The 19,800-nt window shown below is 64.2% G+C and overlaps 3 protein-coding genes across 3 annotated transcripts; all 3 read right to left on the bottom strand.

The window, feature by feature from the left end:
* Window positions 1-474: 474 nt before the first annotated feature.
* On the bottom strand, window positions 475-2,529 carry LINJ.12.0232 (conserved hypothetical protein; the record flags this gene model as incomplete). Its single annotated transcript, XM_001463925.2, has 1 exon — window positions 475-2,529. One exon carries the CDS (start codon window positions 2,527-2,529, stop codon window positions 475-477), a length of 2,055 nt encoding a protein of 684 aa, XP_001463962.2.
* Window positions 2,530-2,940: 411 nt separating this feature from the next.
* Window positions 2,941-11,733, bottom strand: LINJ.12.0231 (conserved hypothetical protein; the record flags this gene model as incomplete). Its single annotated transcript, XM_001463924.2, has 1 exon — window positions 2,941-11,733. One exon carries the CDS (start codon window positions 11,731-11,733, stop codon window positions 2,941-2,943), a length of 8,793 nt encoding a protein of 2,930 aa, XP_001463961.2.
* A 3,364-nt stretch (window positions 11,734-15,097) lies between these two features.
* LINJ.12.0230 (putative cysteinyl-tRNA synthetase) lies at window positions 15,098-17,452 on the bottom strand (the record flags this gene model as incomplete). Its single annotated transcript, XM_003392218.1, has 1 exon — window positions 15,098-17,452. One exon carries the CDS (start codon window positions 17,450-17,452, stop codon window positions 15,098-15,100), a length of 2,355 nt encoding a protein of 784 aa, XP_003392266.1.
* Window positions 17,453-19,800: the final 2,348 nt, after the last annotated feature.

Raw genomic sequence — 19,800 nt, 5'->3', positions numbered from 1 at the left:
CAAGAAGGAGCGTGACGCAGTGCGAGCCGAGAGGGAAAGAGGGAAGGAGTCAGTGGAGGCGTAAGAGGTACAGTTCATCGTGCGTAGCGGTGCCTCCTTGGCAAGATAAGGGAATGCATGTGTGTGTTCGGGGATTTGAGGTTGGGTGGGTACAGGTGTGCGTGCGATTACGTACGCTTGTGGCTGTGCGCGAGTGCCTTCAGGCGTTTTTCTGTTACCGTTTCGGAGGCGCTTCGACGATGCGGGCCTACGACACACCGGCACATGCGACCTCCTGCGCTGCGCATGAGTGCGGGTGAGGGCGGCGAGAGAGGGTGGGAGGAGAAGAGAAGGCGGGCCTACGGGCAAGGAGGAGGGCCCTCTTGGCACAAGCGCGCTGCGCCACTCCGGCCGAGTCCGTCGTCCTCCCTCCCTCCTCTTCCCCCATGAAAAGAACACACACACACACATAGCACGCACACATAGGGAGGCTATTCACGTACGCACCGGCACCGCTTCGTTCAAGAGTCGAAAGACATAGCGGTATTCCGAGAGCAGCTGGCGCTTGGTCATCCTGCGCACCTCCACGTCAATGCCCTCGTGCACCGCCGGCGGCGCGCTCGCTGACGACGGGCACATTCGTGCGAATGGTGCCCGCGATTGAGTTCGTGAGGATTTCTGTAGTGAGGGCAGCGGCTGCCCATAAAGGTACGCCACCACGTCCGCACTGCCGGCGGCGTAGCTCAGGAGCACAAGTTCATCATCGAAGCCAAGCTCGAGCAACTTTGCCATGATATGCACGGGGTCGCGCGCGTCCGTCGGGCAAGACAGCGCTGCACCATCCGGCATCAACGGCACGTTGTGCTGCCCTGGCGGCTGCGGTCCGCGCTCGTGTCCATAGGGTGCCGTGCGCAGCGCGCGCAAAAAGGCGCTGACTTCCGGCTTTGGGCGATACACGTAGTGACGGCAGCACGGCTGCCCACAGCGGCAGAGCAGCCAGCTGCGCGACTGTAGCGCGCGTGCCGAGTCCCCTGCGTAGAGGGGGGCCATGCGAGTGCTGTAGTCCAGCGTGAGCTCCTCTTCCGCCGCGACATCGCGAGTCAGAAAGAAGCTGTTTGCGTCAGCGAAGTGCGGCCACCGCGTCAACCGCTCGCCACAGCCCGCGCTGTGCGCTTCGGCGGCCAAGGGCGACGACGACGAGGTCCAAGCTATCATGTCACTGCGACTACCTTCCTCCCTGACGTTACCGTGGGAGGCCTCCGTGCGCCCACTCGCAGCACCGTGCGTGGAGCCGCTCCGCCGCGAGCGCTGCTGCTGCTGCTGCTCCTGCCATTTACCTGCTATCGTGGCGGCCTCCCAGAAGGTGTGTGAGAGTCCACTGCACACATTCGGTGCGCAGCTGTGGTTCATTAGATGATGTGGCTGCGCCTGCGTCACCAACTCCACGACGCACCCGGTGGGTTGGGTGTAGTGCCACGTATCCGGCAGCTTATCGTGCGTGTCAGCTAGCAAGGTGACAAAGTGCGGTGCGAGTAGGAGGGAGCGGCGCGACTCGGCGATGATGCGGGTGCCGCGCGGCAGCGCACGTGCCGTGAACAGCCCTCTGCTGTGGATCGAGCTGGCGCCGATGTAGAGGCAGTCAAGGGCGTGCTCACGCAGCGGCGCGTCGTGAGAGAAGAGAAGCGAGGAGGAGGGGCGGCCGGCCGGCGAGGGACGCGGCGACGCTGAGAGGTCGCCTGCCTTAGGCAGGTGGGCGCTGCATCGTGCCTGCGACACCTGCGTTTGGGCGGTGCAGCCCGCCTCGCACAAGTCGACGTTCTCGCAAGAGGAGTCCGGCTCCGTTGCCACCGCCACCGGAGGCCCCGCACGCCGACGAGTAAATACCATAACAGAGCCCGTTACATAGGCGGCGTAGGCGGAGGCCTCGAGCACACGCATCGTAATCGCACCGATGTATGGTGTCCGCATGAGCGCGAGAAGCAACGTCAACCAGCGCTGCTGCGCGCGGATGCGCCATGATGCATGGCGCGCGGCACTCATCGCGGTGCTGATCGAGCCGGCATGGGGGCTTGGCCGCAGACCCCATGGCGGTGCTGTCGTGGGCTTCTCGCCGTAGACCACGTCCGCGTCGGCGTAGCTCAGCCGCTTTGAGCGCCGAGATGCGGAAGACGTCGCCGACGCGGTCAGCGAACGTGACGAGGTCGACATCGCACGCTGTGCAGTGCGCGGGAGAGACGGAATCACTTGGCTGGATGCGGTGCGCCGCCGGGTAAGAATGCAGCGAGCGCCGCGACGGTGGCCCGCACCGCGGAGCGAGCGCAACATGGCTGTTGTTGCCGCTCGTGGACACTTTTCCAACACCAATACACGCAGACGCACAGCAGCGGCTGCCGTTCCCTCTCTCTCCGTGCCTGTGCTTGCGTGCGTTGAGGGCGCTGCCCACGAATCCGCGGCGAGTGAAACGATGCAGCAGGAATAGAGGAAGACAAACCGACCGAGCCACAGAAGGGGCGAAGCATTGGGCCGAGAGAGCAGTAGCAGCAGCAGCATGTGTCTGTGTATGTGTCGAGAGTCGTGCGTGCCGACGGTGCAGCACGCTGCCTCCGTACTTGTTTCTCATATCCCATTCTACACACGCACACACACACACACACACACACACAGAGGCGAGAGAGGGGGAGGAAGGGGGGGGCACACGCGCATGCAACACGATCGAAAATGGTGGGACCGAGCAGCGGAGGGAGGCGCGGGGAGGTCTGTGCGCCGGTGATGGGGCTAGCGAGTCCGTGTAGGCGCACCTTACTTAGTCATGCTCTGTGATAGGTAGGGATGGATAAACAGACAGAAAGAATCGACCCAAACAGCGACACCAGCACACCCGCACGCGCGGGTGTGCGAATAACGCCAGCGGTGCGGGAGGGAGGCTTGACACCGTTCTATCCCTTCCTTTGAACTCAGCGTCTAAAACTGCGGCAGGCTCTCCTCATCATCAACGATTTCGATGCCCTTGTCGACCTTGCGGGGGCCACGTAGGCGGCCAGCCCTGTCGCGGGCTTGGAGCGCACGTGCAGGGCGCGCATGTGAATTACCCTTGATGAGCTCCTCGTCTCCCGCTCGGGCTGTGCTGGCCGCGGCGCCACTCGTGCGTGCAGGCGTTGCAGACGCCTGCCTCTGCGGCATCCAGCGGTGCGCGTGACGGTCGACGTAGAACTGACGTAGCTGGGCGGCAAAGGTGACCGGCGGTAGCCGCGACGGGAGCGCCGGTGGTACCGTGAACATCATCTCCACCGCTGCCCCTTCGGCACCCAGCGTGCGGTAGCTGAGCCGTTTTGACAGCGCCGCCGCCGCAGGCGACAAGGACGCCTCATGGCGGCGGGGAGCACGCAGCCCCACTTGCGCAGCACTGCAACCCTCCTCGGCACTTCTGGCAGGAGTAGACGCCCTTGCGGGTTGCATGAGCGTCGCCAGAGCGCGCGGCGGTGTCGCGAAGACGCACCCGAGGTCGCGCAAGAGCGCCTGTACGGTTTGGCCGTGACGGACGTGTATCAGGTATGCGGTCAACACGTCTGCTGCTGTCACCGCTGGTGATGCCTTCTCGGCCCCGTGCACCGCACGCGCGCCTGACACCACAAAGGGAGAGAGCTGAAGCTTGTGCATCACGCGCTCAACGTAGTCGGCCAGGGTGACCATGTTGCGGCGCGCGTGAAGATATTCGTGAAGGACGAGAAGTAGCGTGGCCTCCACGATGGCGTCACGGTTTAGCGCGCGCGCACTCGCCGACATGCCGCAGCGATGCTTGTCTGAGCTCAGGGCACACGCCGCCTCCGGAGCGCACCAGTGGAGCCCGTCCGAGGGGCCATGCGTCGCAGGTGACGCTTCTTCACGCACGCTTTCGTGCCTTTTATGGGACGGTACGTTAGTCATGGGCACCAGCACACCGGGCCAGCCACCGCCGCGTCCGATATGCTCCAGGAGACCCATGTAGCCTTGCATAGGCAGCGGCGTCGGCAGCCGCCACACGCCCAAGCCGTACAGCATCACCGCGTGGAGGTGTGTGTGTGTGTCGTTGAGCAGCAGCGCCACCGTGGCCTGCGGTGAGGCAGCGGCGAGGTAGCCGGCCACAACGAGCAGCGCTGACATCGGTGGCGAAGTAGTTCCCGAGGCAGCCGCACTCGCTTCGCCGCTGTTGGACAAGTTCAGCACCCACACATGATGCGCCGAGAGTGTCTCCGCGTCGACCGATGACGACGGTGGCGCCGCCCCCACTCCAAAACCACCGCGGCACGGGCTTGGCTGCGTCGGCTTCCGCAGGTGCGGCGGCGGAAGAACATCGGTGACGCTCTGCAGCGCCACGAGACTGCCAGCCACCGCGAGCGGCGTCGCGCGGTGCGCCCCTGCTGCTCTGCCCTCCGCTTTATGCGCGCCCGGGAGTTTCGGCTCCCGTGACGAGGACAGGGATGACGATGACGGCGCAGGGTCACCGGCGGACCACTGTAGGCAGTTCAAGAATGACTGGGCACCGACTACACATGGGTAGACGTGCTGGGCGAGCGGCAGGCGGGTGACGCTCTGAAGGGAGAGTAGCGACGCCAGCGGCAACGCAGCAGTGACAGGCGGTGCAAGGTGGAGCGTGCTGGCGCTACCTTCGCTTTCGCTGAAACCGGGGTGATCGCGCGTGTGTGCCTCATCTGTGCCCGCGCATTGATGGCCGCTTGCGGTCCGTGGGGCCCAGCCGTACAGCGTCTCCAGGTGCTCGCGGCGCAGTCCGAGCTGAACGGCATGGTAGAGATGCTCAAGGTGGCTGGCACAACGGTAGTGCTGGTCAAGGGCGCCTTGGCTAGAGCACAGGTAGTTGCAGAGCATACAGTAGTGCGCAGGCGGCGGTGCCGCGTCGGTGCTGCCCTTGTGCATGGCTTGCGCCATCGAGGAGGCGGGGGGTACGAGGGCAGGCAGAAGCACCTTCCACGTGATGCTGCGGGTAACGTAGATGGGCGGCACGACACTGACCGTAAGCGTTGTCGGCGTTGCCGTGCCATTCGACGGCTGCAAGTTCGTGCACGCCGATGAAGGCGCAGAGGCGGCGGCCGTGCCGTCGCCGCTGTTGGTGCGCAAGGGAGTTCCCCGGCTGTCGAGCGGCGACGAGTTCTTCGACAGCGGAGGCGCCGTGGGAAACAGGTCCGCCAGACCCAAGGCTGCTACGGCAGCTCGAGTGACCGACCGGCCACTAATGCCAAGGTTGTCGGACCACGCCACGCACGTCGTCGTCGTCACAGTCGCAGTGGCGGCGCCACCGCGGGCGGGCCGCGTTGCCGCAGCGGCGGACGGTAGAGGGACCTCGACGAAGCGCACGCTGCGCCGCTCATCCGCAGCGGAGTCGGCCTGACGTACGAGCGATGCGGAGTGTAAGGTGGGAACGGTGGTCAAGGACGACGACGGCTGCGCCGGCACAGTTGGCGAGCTGAGTGCAGCGGTCGCAACACCAGACAAGGGTATGCGCTGTAGGCTGCCAAGGCTGCTGCCCCCACCCCCACCGCCGGTGCCTGCGGTCGCGGCAGTGAGGAGGCTGACGCCGAAAGGTGCCAGCTGCACGTACGGATGACTTATTCGAGTGGAGGTGTCTCGGGCAGGCGATGTCGCTGTCGGTGGCGGCCTCCCCCCGTCAGCGTATCGCAACGCGGACGGGAGCACTACCGCCTTCAGTAGATCCTCCGATGGCGGTCCATGTGCACCGTCTGCGCTTACCGGCCGAGCGTTTGTCGGTGCTGCCTCTGAAGTTGCGACCCCACACATGGCTTCGGCACTTCTCGTGCCCCTTGCAGCAGTGCGCCGTCCATCCCGCACCGCATGAACGCGCTGCGTAGAGACGGCGTCGCTTCCGCCGTCGCACATGTCGTCGCTCTCTTCATCTGCGTTGCTGTCAGCGTCGCCGTTGGCGCAGAGAACGGCGGTGTAGCTGGGCGAGAGGCTGTCGAAGAGGCCGCTGAACCCGTCGCTGGCGAAGCGAGCTGCCACGGCGAGGCGGTTGCTTTGGAAGACCTCCAGCTGCTGCAGGCCCGCGCCACGCAGGTATGGAGAAAGGGCCTGCTCCACCGACTTCGACGTCACACCCGATGCGTGGAGGAGGTCGTAGGAGTTGGACGGCGGGGACAGTGGCGCGGTGCATGTCGGTTGATCCGCTGCACCACTGCTAGACAGGGACGACGATGCTAGGTCTTGCTGCTGCTGCACATCTATATGAAAAGTGCAGACGTGCTCCTCGTCGTTCGCCAGCGCCTGCATGTTGCGGCGCAGGCGGCGGTGATGGAAGCGGTGCCCCCCGTCCTCGCCGCGCAAGGTTCGGTGGCCAAACGCGGCTACGAAGGCGGCGCACAGTCGATCGTCGGTGCGGCCCATCGCGAAGACGACGGGCGGGATCGGCGGTGGCGGGACTGGCGGGCGGTAGATGGGCACCTTTGACCGCGTGACTTGCGTGGACAACGGCGGAGGCACACTTGTGGAGAAAGGGGTGATGGCGCCGCCAACAGCGACGGACGTCGTGCGCTGCTGCCTGTAGAGGGATGGGTAGGGCGACCGCAACGCAGGCAGGCCATCGACCCAGTACCTGAAGCACGGGTGCCGCTGCACCGCCTCTCTTGCGTCTCGCTCCTTGTCCACAACACCGGCACTGATTTTGCCTGCTCCTCGCCCGCTGGTACGTGAGGCCAAGTGGTCGGTGGGGCCATGCCGCAGATATGGACGACCCCACAGTCGAATCCACCGCTCTTCACTGTCGTACCACTGCGGCAGGCCGTAGCGTTGCCGCACTTCGGTGTGGTGCAGGTGCACACGACCCACCGCAACGCGCTGGAGGCGCCGCAGTGAGCGCAGCAGCTGCTCCCGGGCCTCTGCAGGCCAGTCTGGAAGAAAGGGAATACGGCCGATAGTGCTGCCACCGCCGCGGCTGCCACCGCCGCGGCTGCCACGTCGTGCCATGCCGTTCATGCTTGGCAGGACAGTCGCGCCGGACCCAACAGCGCCGGCTTGGCACACGTAGGCCCCGAAATCCACCTCGGCCTCAGCATCCTCGACAACGAAGCGCTTGGCAGCGCCATCCTCTGAGGCGGTGCTCACCTGCAGCAGTAGTCGAATGAGCCGGCCGCAGGTCTGAGCCACCATGCTGTCCACTTGGCGCATGGCGCTCCTGTTCAGGCCGTGCGTGTTCTGGAACCCGATGCAGGCGTCCACATTCGAAAAGGCGTACCATTGCCGCAGCAGTGCACGCAACATGAGAGGTTCACTCAGCTGTCCCGCCTGCCGCTCCACCGACGTTGCCGCAGCGGCCGTGGTGGGCGCGGGCTCGCCCGTGCCGCTCGCGGAACTCTTGTCGTGGATGCATTGGCGGCTGTTGGTCGCCTCGCCGCCGTCGGACGGGCAGGCGGCGGGGCGCACCATCCGCTGCACGGCGAAGCCGGCAAGGTGACGCTGCACCCAGAGGTGCCGATAGAACTGCTCGAGCGGCGAGAGGGCCGGCATCCTGTCCACGTCCCACCGCTGCGAGACGTAGTCAGAGTTTGTGCCGCGTCGCGCCCCCATCTGGATGGCGCTACGGGACGACACGCGCGGCGTCAGAAACAGCGACGGGACGGCCATGGCGCACGCCACCAGTAGCGCGTCCTCGACGCAGCAGAACTGCAGGCCATAATAGACGAGGGCAGCGTGCTCGTACGGCAGCGGCAGACTTGCCACGAAGTAACCCTTTGGGGTAAAAGTGCTGCAGTCTAGTAGAGGGAGCAGCGCGCCGTCGCCGCCATAGAGGGCGACTGCATTAGCGGGACGGAACGGGCCACGTGCGGCTGCGGAGGCAGAGGCGGCGCTGGCCTCCATCAAGCTGCGTCGCTCAGTGGAGGCGGTGCGCGCTGCGAGATCGGGTACGTTGCGAGTCGTCTCCTGAGGCGGCGTTGTCTCTGCCGCCTCCGGCAAGAGGAGAAGATCCATATCCGCGAGCTGCTGCAAGGCCAGCCGCACCGCTGCGGCGCTCGGCGGCGACGGCAACGCCGCCAACGCGTCACCTACCTTCGCGAAGAGAAACTTTAGCCGCAGCAGCACCGTTGCGACGCCATCAGGCAGGGCCTCGAAGGTCAGCGTCGACGCTGAAGAATCGGGCAGGCCTGCAGTTGAGGACGTGGGCAACACGGCCCGCCGCGTCGTCGTCGGAGGCTGCAGAAGGGTCTCTGGGAGCACAAACCGCCTTGGCGCCAGGTGGATCACCACGCCATCGCCAGTCCGGCCAACCCGTCCACATCGCTGCCGCAGCCCACTCGGTGACACAAAGGAGGTCAGCACCTGCGTAGCACCGGTGACGTCGTCGGTGCTGATGCGGCGCTCAAGGCACGTGTCCACCACGACGCGGGTGTTCGCAATGGTGAGGGAGCTCTCAGCGACGTTGGTCGAGAGAAGCAAGCGCAACGGCGCCCCCGAGTGCTCCGTCGCCGTCAACTGCTCTTGCGGACTCCCCACCGCGGTAGAGTGCAGAAGACCGACAGAGAAGACTTCGGAGCCGTGGCGCAGCACGAGAGTCGAGGGTGCGCTCGAGTCTGCAACGTTGTTGGATGGGAACAACGCCGTCGAGGGCGAGGGCTGCACAGTGTCGCACAGCCGTTCGAGAGCCAGCATGATCTGGTGCAGCTCGCTGATGCCGGCGACGAACACCAGCACTGTGATCGGAGCCTCCGCTGCCGGCGGATCTGCGGCTGCGAGAGTCGTTGACACCGGCTCAGAGGCGATGTCATCGGCGTGGTAGGACTGTTCGCTGCGCGGAGGTCGCGGTGTCGCGGGAGGCGCGGCCGCACCGTCGATCCATCGAAGCCGTGCGGCCTGCAGCAACTGAAGAATCAGCTCCACTAGCGCGCGCGCACGGGTGCTGAGCATGACATAGGAGGCGGCGCGCGTGCCGTGTAAATCGACCAACCGTGCTCGGAGTGCGGCACCATCGTCGGTGAGGCACATCGGAAAGCCCCTGCTCGTCCCCTGGGTGGCGTCGGCAGCGGACGCGGAGGAGGCTGCCTTGTCGCCTTGCTTGGGTTGGCTTCCACCTTTCCTACCTCCGCTAACCCCACCTTGCAGCGCGTTGGAAGGAGTGCGGGCCGCTGCCGCCGATGCAGCAGCGGTAGCACTGAGACGTGTGGCCTCATCAAACAGCACCTGCGACCTCGCAAAGCAGCCCTTTACGGGATCGAGATCGTCGACGAAGTAGCGCTCCACACGGTACGGTTGGGTGGCAATGACAATCACCGCGCCGTCAGCGCCGCGAAGCTCCGATGGGTTGAGGGGAGGCGACAGACGCGATGGCGCCACTCTGGCTGTGGTCTCTGTGGGACTCTTGGCACTGCTGGCAAAGAAGTCGGCCACCGCGTGTTCTGTGGAGCTGGCGGCGGGTGAGCCGTTCGCCGCACTCGCGGCGCCACCGATGAGAAGGAGGTCGTCACGGTAACCGTCATCGCACTCGCCGTAGCCTTCGGTGACCTCTACGAGCTGCAGGACGGCCGCGCGCACGCGTTGATCCGTCGTCACAGCCCGCGCCACGGCGGAGTCCACTTCTGCGCCATCGATACGTCCGCCAGCGCCGAGCGACTGCTCTCTTTGCCACCACCGTCGCACATGATGAAGTTGCATCGGAGATAGAAGCAGAAGCGGCGCGTCTGCAGACACGGGGTCGGTGCCCCCGGCATCCTCGGGGAGGGCATCGCTCTCGGCGATGGTGCGCTTGGGCCCTCGTGCGAGGCCTTCGCGCGGCCCTGGATGGGCGTCGCGCTCGCCGTTGCTGCCGTTCTGAAGTCCTCGACAGAGATAGGCGTCCATCGCCTGCAGATTCATGGTAGCGGACACCACGTAGTACTGACGCAGCACCGGCAGCGGCGCCGAGGTATCCAATGTCGATGCATCACCTCCTTGGCTGCACTCTCGCGACAGCTTCATCCAGGCCAGCAAGGCATCCGTCTCGATGTCGCGGCAGTGTGCCTCATCCACCACAAGCGTCGTTGGCGACAGCGACGACTGGGGATGGGAGACCTGCAGCGCATTGAGAACGTAGCCAGGGGTGGCGAAGACAATCTCTGTTTCGGAGCAGAACTGTGACTCCCCACCGACAGCAAAACCTACCCGCTTCCCAACAAGCCGACGGCTCAGGGCACACTGCTTCTTGTCGCGGCGGCGGCCGCCGCTGAGTCCTGCTCCTGCCGGCGCCACCTCGGTGCTGTCACTGGCACCGACACGCGTGCGACCGGCGTCCAAGAGCGCGCTTGCATACGCGGCAAGCTCCGCACATGCTACACGAGTTGGTTGACTCACCACAATGCGCAGCCGGCTGCAGGCCGTGAACTCGCGTATGAAGCTCTCTTGCGAGTCGAGAGGGAAAGGCTGCAAGGCAATGTGGGCCGCCTCCGCCTCCGCCTCCGCCGCGGCAGCCGCCGTCTGTTGCGCCGTCATGGCGGAGAGCAAGTTATCGTGCGCGGAGTGGGCACCACCCCGCACCTTCTCCGTGGCCTCCGCTGCAGCGGCTTTGTCGTAGGCGTCGATCGTCCGCAGCAGTCGTCGCTCCAGCACTGCCCAATGCGCGTCGAGTGCGTAAAGCGGGATGAGCACGCTTTTTCCGGTTCCGGTGGACGCGGCACAGAGCAGCAGCGGCGGAAGCCGGCGCCGATGACCGTTGCGATCACCACGCGGTTTTGCAATGGTGGTAAGAGAGGCGGCAGGCAAGGATGGTGCCCTGGCGGAACCGGCCTTCGCCAGCGAGACGATCGGTGTCGCGCTTCCGCGAGCGCAGTAGCCCTCACACCATTCGTGACGGCATGCATAGAGGGGCATGTGAAGCAGCTCCGGGTGCAGCCGAGAGAGGGCGTCCCACGGGACCCGCTTCTCAGTTCGAATCGTGTGGAGCAGCTTGTGGAGCAGTGCTCGGGACAGCGGCGTTGGTCGGGGTGCTGGCGGAGGTGCAGACGACGGTGCCCCGCCCCCTGCCGTGCTACCTGCGGTAAAAACACTCGCGTTTGAGTTTGCGTTGCGTCTCGTGCGCGGTGCTTCAGCACTGGAGCGTCGATTGGCGATGGGGCCGGCGAATGATGGCGACTTCGGTTCCGCTGGCCGGGACGGCGCTGTGGAGCGAGGCGCGTGTGTAGCGTCGAATACACGCAGCAGCGGTGAGCCGGCTGCGACATGCTCGGCTCCTTTCACCGACGTGGCGGCGAGTGCGGGAGCGCCGCCACCGTTGTTGGTCGCTTCCCCCTTTGCCGATATGCTGGAAGGGTTCAGAAGGGCGGATAGGGCGACTGCAGCAGAGGTGGTGGTGCCGTGACGCGCGCGGCGCACGGCACCACCGCCACGACGTGAAATGCTGCGCAGCAGCTCTGCCGTGTACTCTTTGCGCTGCGACGCCGCTGAGGGTGCAGAAGGCGGCTGCGAAGGCGGTGACGCGGGCGGCGCCACACTGTCGCCGCCACTCGCCAGTGGTTCGCGGCAATGGCGCGAGCACAGCAGCAGCGACGTCGGCCGGAACGCCGTCGCAGACGCTGAAAAACGGGAGCCACAAATGAAGCGGCTGCTGCCGTGTGATGTGGCGAAAAGGGCATTGCCGTACCCTCGTCCTCTCGCAAGAGGCACGAGCCCCACAGCTGGCTCACTCCAGCGACGGATCTCGTTGCATGCAACGACCCGTGTGCGGCTGCTTGACGCCGTTCGCGAGGACGAGATGGATGGGCCGGTGCGCCATGGGCCCCACATGAGAAAGCGTGAGAGAGTTTGAGGCTGTGCAGGCGTGTATGGGGATGCGGGGGTGGGGTCGCCGCCTTGAAAGCGAAGGCAGGAGAGGTGAGACACAGCTTGGTTGACCCGTACATGCAAGTAAAGGGAAAAGATGCGTGAGAGAAGCAGGGTGGGGTGTGAAAGGGCTATGCAGACGTGTATGTGCCGGAGGGATGGTGGGTCGTGGCCAACAGCAGTACAACACCGACATACATCTTCGCCCACTACGCATCCATCACGGTGGAGAGACGTGCACCCGTACGCACATACACACACACGCGGGTGCGCAGAGCGAGAGCGAGAGAGCGTGAGACACGCACCGATAAACAGGAACGTGTGCGGTTTGTGAAGAGGGCCCAGAAGAACAAGGTGGTATGGGGGGGGTAGCGCCCGGAGAGAAGAACCACTTCAACGTGCACAACGAAGGCGATGGAGGCGCACCATCAGAAATATAGGATATGCGACGTTGTTGCTGACATCAGCGTGAGCCCCATGGCCCTGCTCCGCACCGCATGCGGCCATGCGCCACGCGACAGCCCCTGCGCGGCCCTGTGTCACAGGCAGCCCATCCGCGTGGTGCGAAGCAGCCGCAGACGCGCAGGTGTCACGGCACAATGCCCCGACTCCGTCATCTGAGAGCACGGCCCCTCCGCCTCACACTTTACCCATGCTTCCGCCCCGCCATCCACGGCCTGGCCGCCGAGACCAGTGGCGATACATCGCGCTGCCCTTCCCCCTCCCTCCTCCTCCGCCGTAGGGGGCCTAGCCCTGTCACCACCGGAAGTGGCTCTGCATTGGCAGGGATGAGGGGGGGAGAGGAGGGGCCGCGTCGCTCCCCCCACAAACAGTGTGTGTGTGTGTGTGTGTGCGCTGGATGCCAGGCACTGGGGTGTGCCCCTCCCCCACCCCTCCTCTCCACTCCCTGTCATCAGGGTAACGTGGGAGGCGCCATACCGATGGAGCGGTCTCCGAGGCACGCCTGCGCACCGGCTTATGGTGAGGGTGGGAAGAAGTCGTTGAGCTTCTACCGCGTCCAGCGCCCTGCTCTACGGGTACATCACCGGCAGTGAGCGCTTGACGGAGGTGCGCGCGGTGAAGGGTCAAACTCGTGGGGAGCGGGTGCTGAATTCGATGTGCTTCGACGCGCTTAGCTGTGACACCTAGTCGAACTGCTGCACGGGAATCTCGCGCGTCTTGAGTACCGTGTCCGTGTCGGAGAGGTCCTGCGCGTTTATGACAACGCACGCCAGGCACAGCGTCGCCGAAGTCGGAGGATGTCTGCGTGTCCTGGCAGCCCGAGATCATGAGCACGTCTTGCCGCCGCTGACGCCGACGAAGCAGTAGGGGGGGTCTGGCATGCTGACCGAGTGGCAGCGGTCGAGGAGGACGGTCAGGCGTACGACAGGCAGCTGGTACGTTGCCATGCCGACGGGAATGCCCTTGCCGAGGATGCGCCCAGCGAACCGTCGTAGTTGGTGGGGGGGGCAGACGACGTTGCCGCACTGATCCCTTGGTTTGGTCCGCGTGCCGTGGCTGCTGTGGCGCATGGGGAGCACATTGCCTGCCTTCAACCCTCTTCGCTGGCCACGCCATGCGCTTGATAATGTTCGCTCTGCCCGGCATCCCCGTGATGTGTGGAAAGCCGCTCTCATCCACCAAGATCGCCGTCTCGTCCGCCGGAATGCCAGCCGTCTGCAAGGCAGCTAGTTCCTGCCTTCATCGTTCACATATCCTCTCAGCTCCGCCGAGCCACCGTGATAGTTCATGCCCGTAGGGCGTGTGCGCGCGTTGCCTCTACGATCCGTGTGGGCCTCCCGCACCGCTTGAAGCCCAGCTGCGTCAGGTTTAGGCTGACGTTTGCGTCGCCGGTGGTGGTGAACGCGCTGGCAGAGCTCGTCAATCCACGGTTCACGACGAGCTTCATGTTCGCAGCGGCATCTCTCTATGCAGTGCGTGAAGGATCCCCCTCTCTGTGTGTTTGGTGGGTTAGAGCGGATGAATGAACGGCACCGCATCCAGCGATGCCCGCGGCATCGACTGCATGGGTATACGTGTGCGGCAAGGCGGCAAGGAGCCGACTACACCAGAAGGGATGGAGATGGCGCGCTGGAAAATGTGCGTCATGGCGCATGAGTGTGCTGCATCTGTTTCTGGGCATCGATGAATGGATGCCAGCAGAGCCGGTTGAGCTCGAGGAGAAGAGGCGAGAGGGGGTGGAGGGGGGCAGAGAGGCGATGATAATCGCGAATGGGGGGAGGGGAGTGAGAGACCGGCGTCGAAGACTAGCGGGACCCCGTGGAAGACGACGACGTCGACGCCATCGGGTGAGGTGGGAGCCATAACACTCTGTTCCCCTCCTTTTTTTTTGTTCTCGTGGGTGATACCCATCGCGCTGTGTGGGGTTGTGCGGCGCCCGTGCAGCATGGTGATCTGCTCCGTCGACGTCCACCCACCCCCTCCCTCTCCTTCCCTCCTCTTCTCCAGCACACAGGCGCACGTGGCTTTCGTCGGTACTGTTCTTTCCCCTTTGATGTTATGTTTTCTCACTAAGGTACCACCTCATGAGGGGCGTGCACGCCTGCACTCAAGCCCCCGTCACCACATCATGCACGCCCTCACTGACAGACACGCGTGCGCCCTACCTCTCTCGACACCCTCACGCACGGAAGAGAGGCGGAGGATAACGACTGGCCCACATCCGTCCGTTGGGGGCGAGGGCGTGCGAGACCCACGGAAAGCTCTCTCTCTCTCACACACACAGACACACTCCACGCCCCCTCCGAAGTAACAGAACAACAGGAGAAGCGGGATAAATGCTCACCAAGGGTGAGCACACGTTGCTGCATTACATGTCCATTGTCTTGTTGCCGTCGGAGGCGGGGAGGGGCGTGCGTGCGTGTGCGTGTGTGCGGCACTCGTGCCTACTAAAGCGCGTGCCTGAGTGCGACAACGGTGGGGAAAGGGTGGAAGAATAGGGTGTGGAGGGGGGGCAAACAGATGCAGCTCCTCTGCAAATGACACGCCTGTCGGCGGCAGAGAGAGAGAGGCAAACAAATCCGCGCCATGCCGATGACGCCGACGACGTCTTCTACGCTAGATGCGCGCTGCCGGCCATCAACTGCCGCCCTTTCCTCCCACGCTCTACCGATGATTACCCTCCTCAACGCGCGTGGCTTCGCGGACGGCAGAGGTGTTGAAAGGCGAGGAAAGAGGCGAGTCTCCATAATCCCGCACCTCTCCTCCTGCCGCCGCCCTCATCGGTGGATCACCCTCCAGTTACCTGGATGTGCTCGACGTTGTTTGAGACGTTTGTGCTCACGGGTGAGCGCTTCGCCACCGACGCCTAATTGCTGCCTTTGAGCTCGGCCACCATGCTGGCCAGCTCCGCCTCCTGCTCTTGAAGCCACGACACGCCACCCTTGCCGATAAACTCGTCGTACGACTTGGCGTACTTCGCCTGCTCCTTGCTCAACTTCTTTGCCTCCTTCTCGCTCACCTCCTCGCCGGCAGCCGTCATCGTTGGGAGGCCGGTGACGTCGTCGTAGGCAGCGTACTTCTTCTCTACCCGTTGCTCGTCCTGGAGGCGAAAGTACTCGGACGGCGGGTAGGTGAACTGCCGCCACTTTTCCACGAGCTTGCGCTTCGTCTCCGCCTGATTCGCCAGCCTCCTCTGGCGATCCCCTTCTTGCTGAGCGCGGCGCTCCGCCAGCTCTTTGTGCAGCAGCGCCGGCTCGTCGCTCTTCCACGTCGTCGGGCCCGCCGGGTTGTCCTCGAGCCGTACGCCAGCGTCGACAAGCCACTCATCGCGCACCTTGTCGCACAAGGGCAGGAAGCCCGCCACCACCTTGTGGTCTTTCGCCGCATCGCGCACCTCATCACGGAAGCGCACGAGAGTGTTCACGACCTCGATGAAGCGCGCTTCGCCATCGCCGGAGCCCTGCTTCTGCAGGCCGACATCGTCAGACCCCTCGACGACGCCGAAGATGCGGAACATCTTCGTCACGTAGCAGCCTACCTTGCGCACCAGCGTCGCACTCGGCCGCTCGCCAGACAGCAGGTACTGGTTCGTCGCCGCGACGAGAGACATGAGCTGCTGCAGGGCAACGACCGTGTCAAAGTTGTCCTGCAACGCCGCGTGCACGGCTGCCTCGGCCTCGACCCACTTGGACAGCAGCTCGCGGTCGTGCTTGTTGGCACCCTGCGTGGCCTTCCAGTTATCGGTGCGGAGGACAATGTCGACGCTGCCGAAGAAGGCGCGCAGGACCCGCTCCTTTTCCTTCGCCTCGTCGAGCGACTGGTCCGAGAAGTTCATCGGCTTGTTCCAGGGATTTGCAAGGAACAGCAGCCGCATCGTGCGCGCCGTGACGCCGAGTTCGTCCAGCGCCTGGCGGATGGTGATGAAGTTCTTGAGGCTCTTGCTCATCTTCAGCCCCTTGATGTGGAGATGGCCGCAGTGGAGGAAGTAGTTCACCCACTGGCTGTGCAGGTTGCACGCCTCGCTCTGCGCGCACTCGTTGTCGTGGTGCGGAAACTTCAAGTCCCACCCACCGCTGTGGATGTCCATGTTCTCGCCGAGAATGTCGGACGCCATCACGGAGCACTCGATGTGCCAGCCCGGACGACCCTCGCCCCACGGGGATGGCCAGCGCGGCTCGCCGGGCTTCGAGAACTTCCACAGAGCAAAGTCGTTCGGGCTGCGCTTCTCGCCCTCGATGCCTTTCGAAAGTACGCCCTCGCCCTCGGCCATCTCGTCCTCCGTGGTGTTGCGATCGCCGCCAGGCTTCAGCTTCGGGTAGTCGTGACCGGCCCTGATGTATGCCTCGGTGTCAAAGAAGACAGATGTCTCGCCGACGTAGGCAAAGCCGTTGTCGATGATTTTCTGCACGAACTCCACCACCTGCGGCACGTACTCCGTGACGCGCGTCACGATGTCCGGCTCACGAATGCCCAAGCGCTGCATGTCCTCGAAGAACGCTCGCTCGTATTTTCGGGCGTGGTCTTCGAAGATCTGCTGATCGGAGACGCTGTGGCCGCTGCGCTCGTCAAGCAGGTCGCCGTTCACGCCGCTGGCCGCGGCGAACAGGGCGGCAAAGTCATCCTTGGCCGCCGCGATCTTCACCTTGGTCTCCACAAGCTGCGACTCCTTCAGCTGCACCTCTAGCAACTTCTCCTCGCGGTCCGCCTTGGCGCGGCTGCTGGCGCCTTCGGTAATCGGCTCGAACAGCGCCGCCTTGCGCTTGGCAAGGCCGCTCTCGGCGGCGGTGACGGCCTCCGCCGTGAACGCCATGAGCCTCGCCACGTCGCCGTGGCGCAGCTCCCCCTCCTTGAAGTCATCCAGCAGCTTATTCACGCGAGCGCGCTTGATGATCTTGTCGTCGATATCCGTGATGTTCATCTGATAAATCACGGAGTAGCCGAAGTAGTCTTCCATGACACGGCGGATGATGTCGAAGGTGAGGTAAGCACGGGCGTGGCCCATGTGAGAGAGATCGTAGACGGTCGGGCCGCACGTGTACCATCGCACCACGCGGCCATCACGCGGCGCGAAGTCCTCAAGGGTCTCTGTCAGGGAGTTCATCACCTTCAGCCCGTTGCCGTCCAGCTTCAGGGGCGGGTACCACGCGGGGTGGCGCTCTCGCTTCACCGGGTTGGCTCCATCGAGGCCGGCTACTACCGTCGGAACACGATTGGCGCTCATTGCGGATGGGGTGGGCGAGAGCGGCGCTTCAGGAAGCTCCTTGTAGCCGGTGGCCGAGACGGCGCGCAGCACGCGGAGAGGGTGCCGGGATGCGGGTGGCACCTGAACGGGGGTTCGAAAGCGAAACACTTTGAGAAGCGAGAACGGCGTATGAGGTGTGTGTGTGTGGGAGAGGGAGACGGCGTGCTGCGGTGCCCGTGACGGATGAGGCGACGCCGGGGCCCGTGAGCAGTTCGAGCACGAAGACTGAAGAACAAAGAGAAGGCGAGGTGTGGGGGGGGGGAGGGGCTGAAGGGAAGAGTTGGCTAGACGCACGGCTCAGCATGCAGAGGGGGGATGGGGCTCTCTCGCCCGGGATTTACTTCGTCGGTGCTCCCTGAAGCCACCGCTGCCCCTTCGTGAGAGGACTCGCTGTGACGAAACACGGATCACCTCATCGTAATCCTGCAACAGATTTTGCTCCTCCGACAGCCGTTCTTCGACCTCCCTCCGGCCCTCGCACAGCGGGGTAAGGGTGCCGCTCGCAAGTGGCAACGCCACGTCCTTCACATGCAAGCGGGCGAGAGACGAGCCCGGCGCGGAGTTGCACTCCTCAAAGGTACGCGAGTTGCGTGTCGGCAGGGTTCAGTGAGCCGGCTGTGTAGAGGAACACAACGTGCTCAGCGCCGCGCCCACATCCACTGCCGCTAAAACCCATTCAGCTGCTTTCTGCGCATGCAGGATGGGGAGGGGTGGTGATGGTCCGTCATCAGGGCGACCTTTGCCCCAACTGGGGAGAGGGGGAGGGTATTCTGCTGTGAAGCGAATGCCTCGTGTAGGCCAAAGGCTGGAGGCGGGCGGCCAGTGTGGATCTATCTGCTATCCGTACAGGCAGGTGATATGCAGTGGACGGTCATGTGCAGGCCAGAATCCTCGCTGGACCACTGCTGTCGCGCGCATGCGCTGTGAGAGACTGATAAGCCCGGCCCCATCGCGCGGAGCTTGCGACGTGGCGCCTACGGTACGCTGGCTGAGGGTGCAGAATCGCACGCGGTCAAGACAACGGGCATGCTGTCCGACGCCTTCTCCAAGATTCTCGCGATCCGATGCGACCGCTGAATATGTGAGAGGGCAGCGCGCCCACGGACTTGCTGGCCTACTGGCGGAGAGCACGAGCCGGTTCGCGCGGCGGAACACGGCATATTGCATCGCAGCGAAGCATCGCATGGTGCGGGAGGTAGCGACGGCAGGGAGTGCCGAGTTCCACACCGTAGGCCTTGCCTGCATGTAGATCATCGCCCCCTCCAAACTGCGGCGCGAGAGGTACACTACCCCCACCGGTAGCGTGCCGTTCTGCTGGCGGTTCCGTGCGCCCGCGCCTTGTTGGCAATGGTGTCGTCCCTCAGGGAAACGCTCCTCGAGCAGGCCGTCTCCCGACGAGTCCTCAGGAGTGCCCACCCCCACAACACCCCCACCACGTCTTCAGGGCACGCCACTTCGATGTGCCTCACCTCCATATTATTAGGGAAGTGGGGGAGGGGGGCGGCCATGCTCGCTCAAAAGAAGGGAGGATAGAGAGAGGAACACGCAGAGAAGGGAAGACAGCAGACAAAGAGCGCGAGACGAGCACGAGACATCAGTACACGCCAAAACACCTCAGCGAGAGAGCGCAGAGGAGAGGAGATCGAGGAGGCGCTAGAGGGCAGTGGCCAAGCAACTTAACCTCATCGATCGGCTCATCCGCTGGACTCTTCGTGGCCACTCCGAAGAACAACAAGCCGCTGCTCCACCTCTCGGACTACCCTGCCCCGCCTGACTTCGCGACTCCTTCGCTTAGCAACGTACGGCCCATCAAGCCCACGCACGCAACAGCACGCCAGGCGGAGGATGCAACCACGCAGGCAAACAAAACGTGCTGCCGCTGCGTGCTGTGCTCAGGCCGTGGCGGTCGTGCGCCGAGGGGAAGGAGGGAAGGGGAGGGGAGAGGAGGGACAGCCGCAGGGTAAAAGGGAACGACGGGCAGGGCGAGTGGCTGTGAAGCTGTGAGTGAACACCAGACGGAGAGCGTAGCAGAGTGGAGGTGCGGTGGGCAGTTGGGCGATGATGGAGAGTGCGCGGAGATCGGTGGCGGTGATGGTCGGAGATGGAGGCGCGCAAGAGTCACGCATGAGCGCGCGATTCAGAGTTGATCAGCTGCTCGATGGCGCATGCACATAATAACAAAAAAGCGTGCATGCATACGCGAGTGCGTCACACATACGCGGCTTGTGCAGGCTGCGTGAGAGAGGGAGGTAGATCGGCTATGCTTGTGCGTTGGGCTGCAAGTCAAGTCGTCTACACATCTGCCATAAAGGGATGCAAGAGATTCT

Source organism: Leishmania infantum, chromosome 12, assembly GCF_000002875.2.
Source record: "Leishmania infantum JPCM5 genome chromosome 12".
Taxonomy (NCBI): Eukaryota; Euglenozoa; class Kinetoplastea; order Trypanosomatida; family Trypanosomatidae; genus Leishmania; species Leishmania infantum.
Note: the sequence above shows the minus strand (reverse complement) of the source record. Positions and strands in the feature narration are given on the sequence as shown.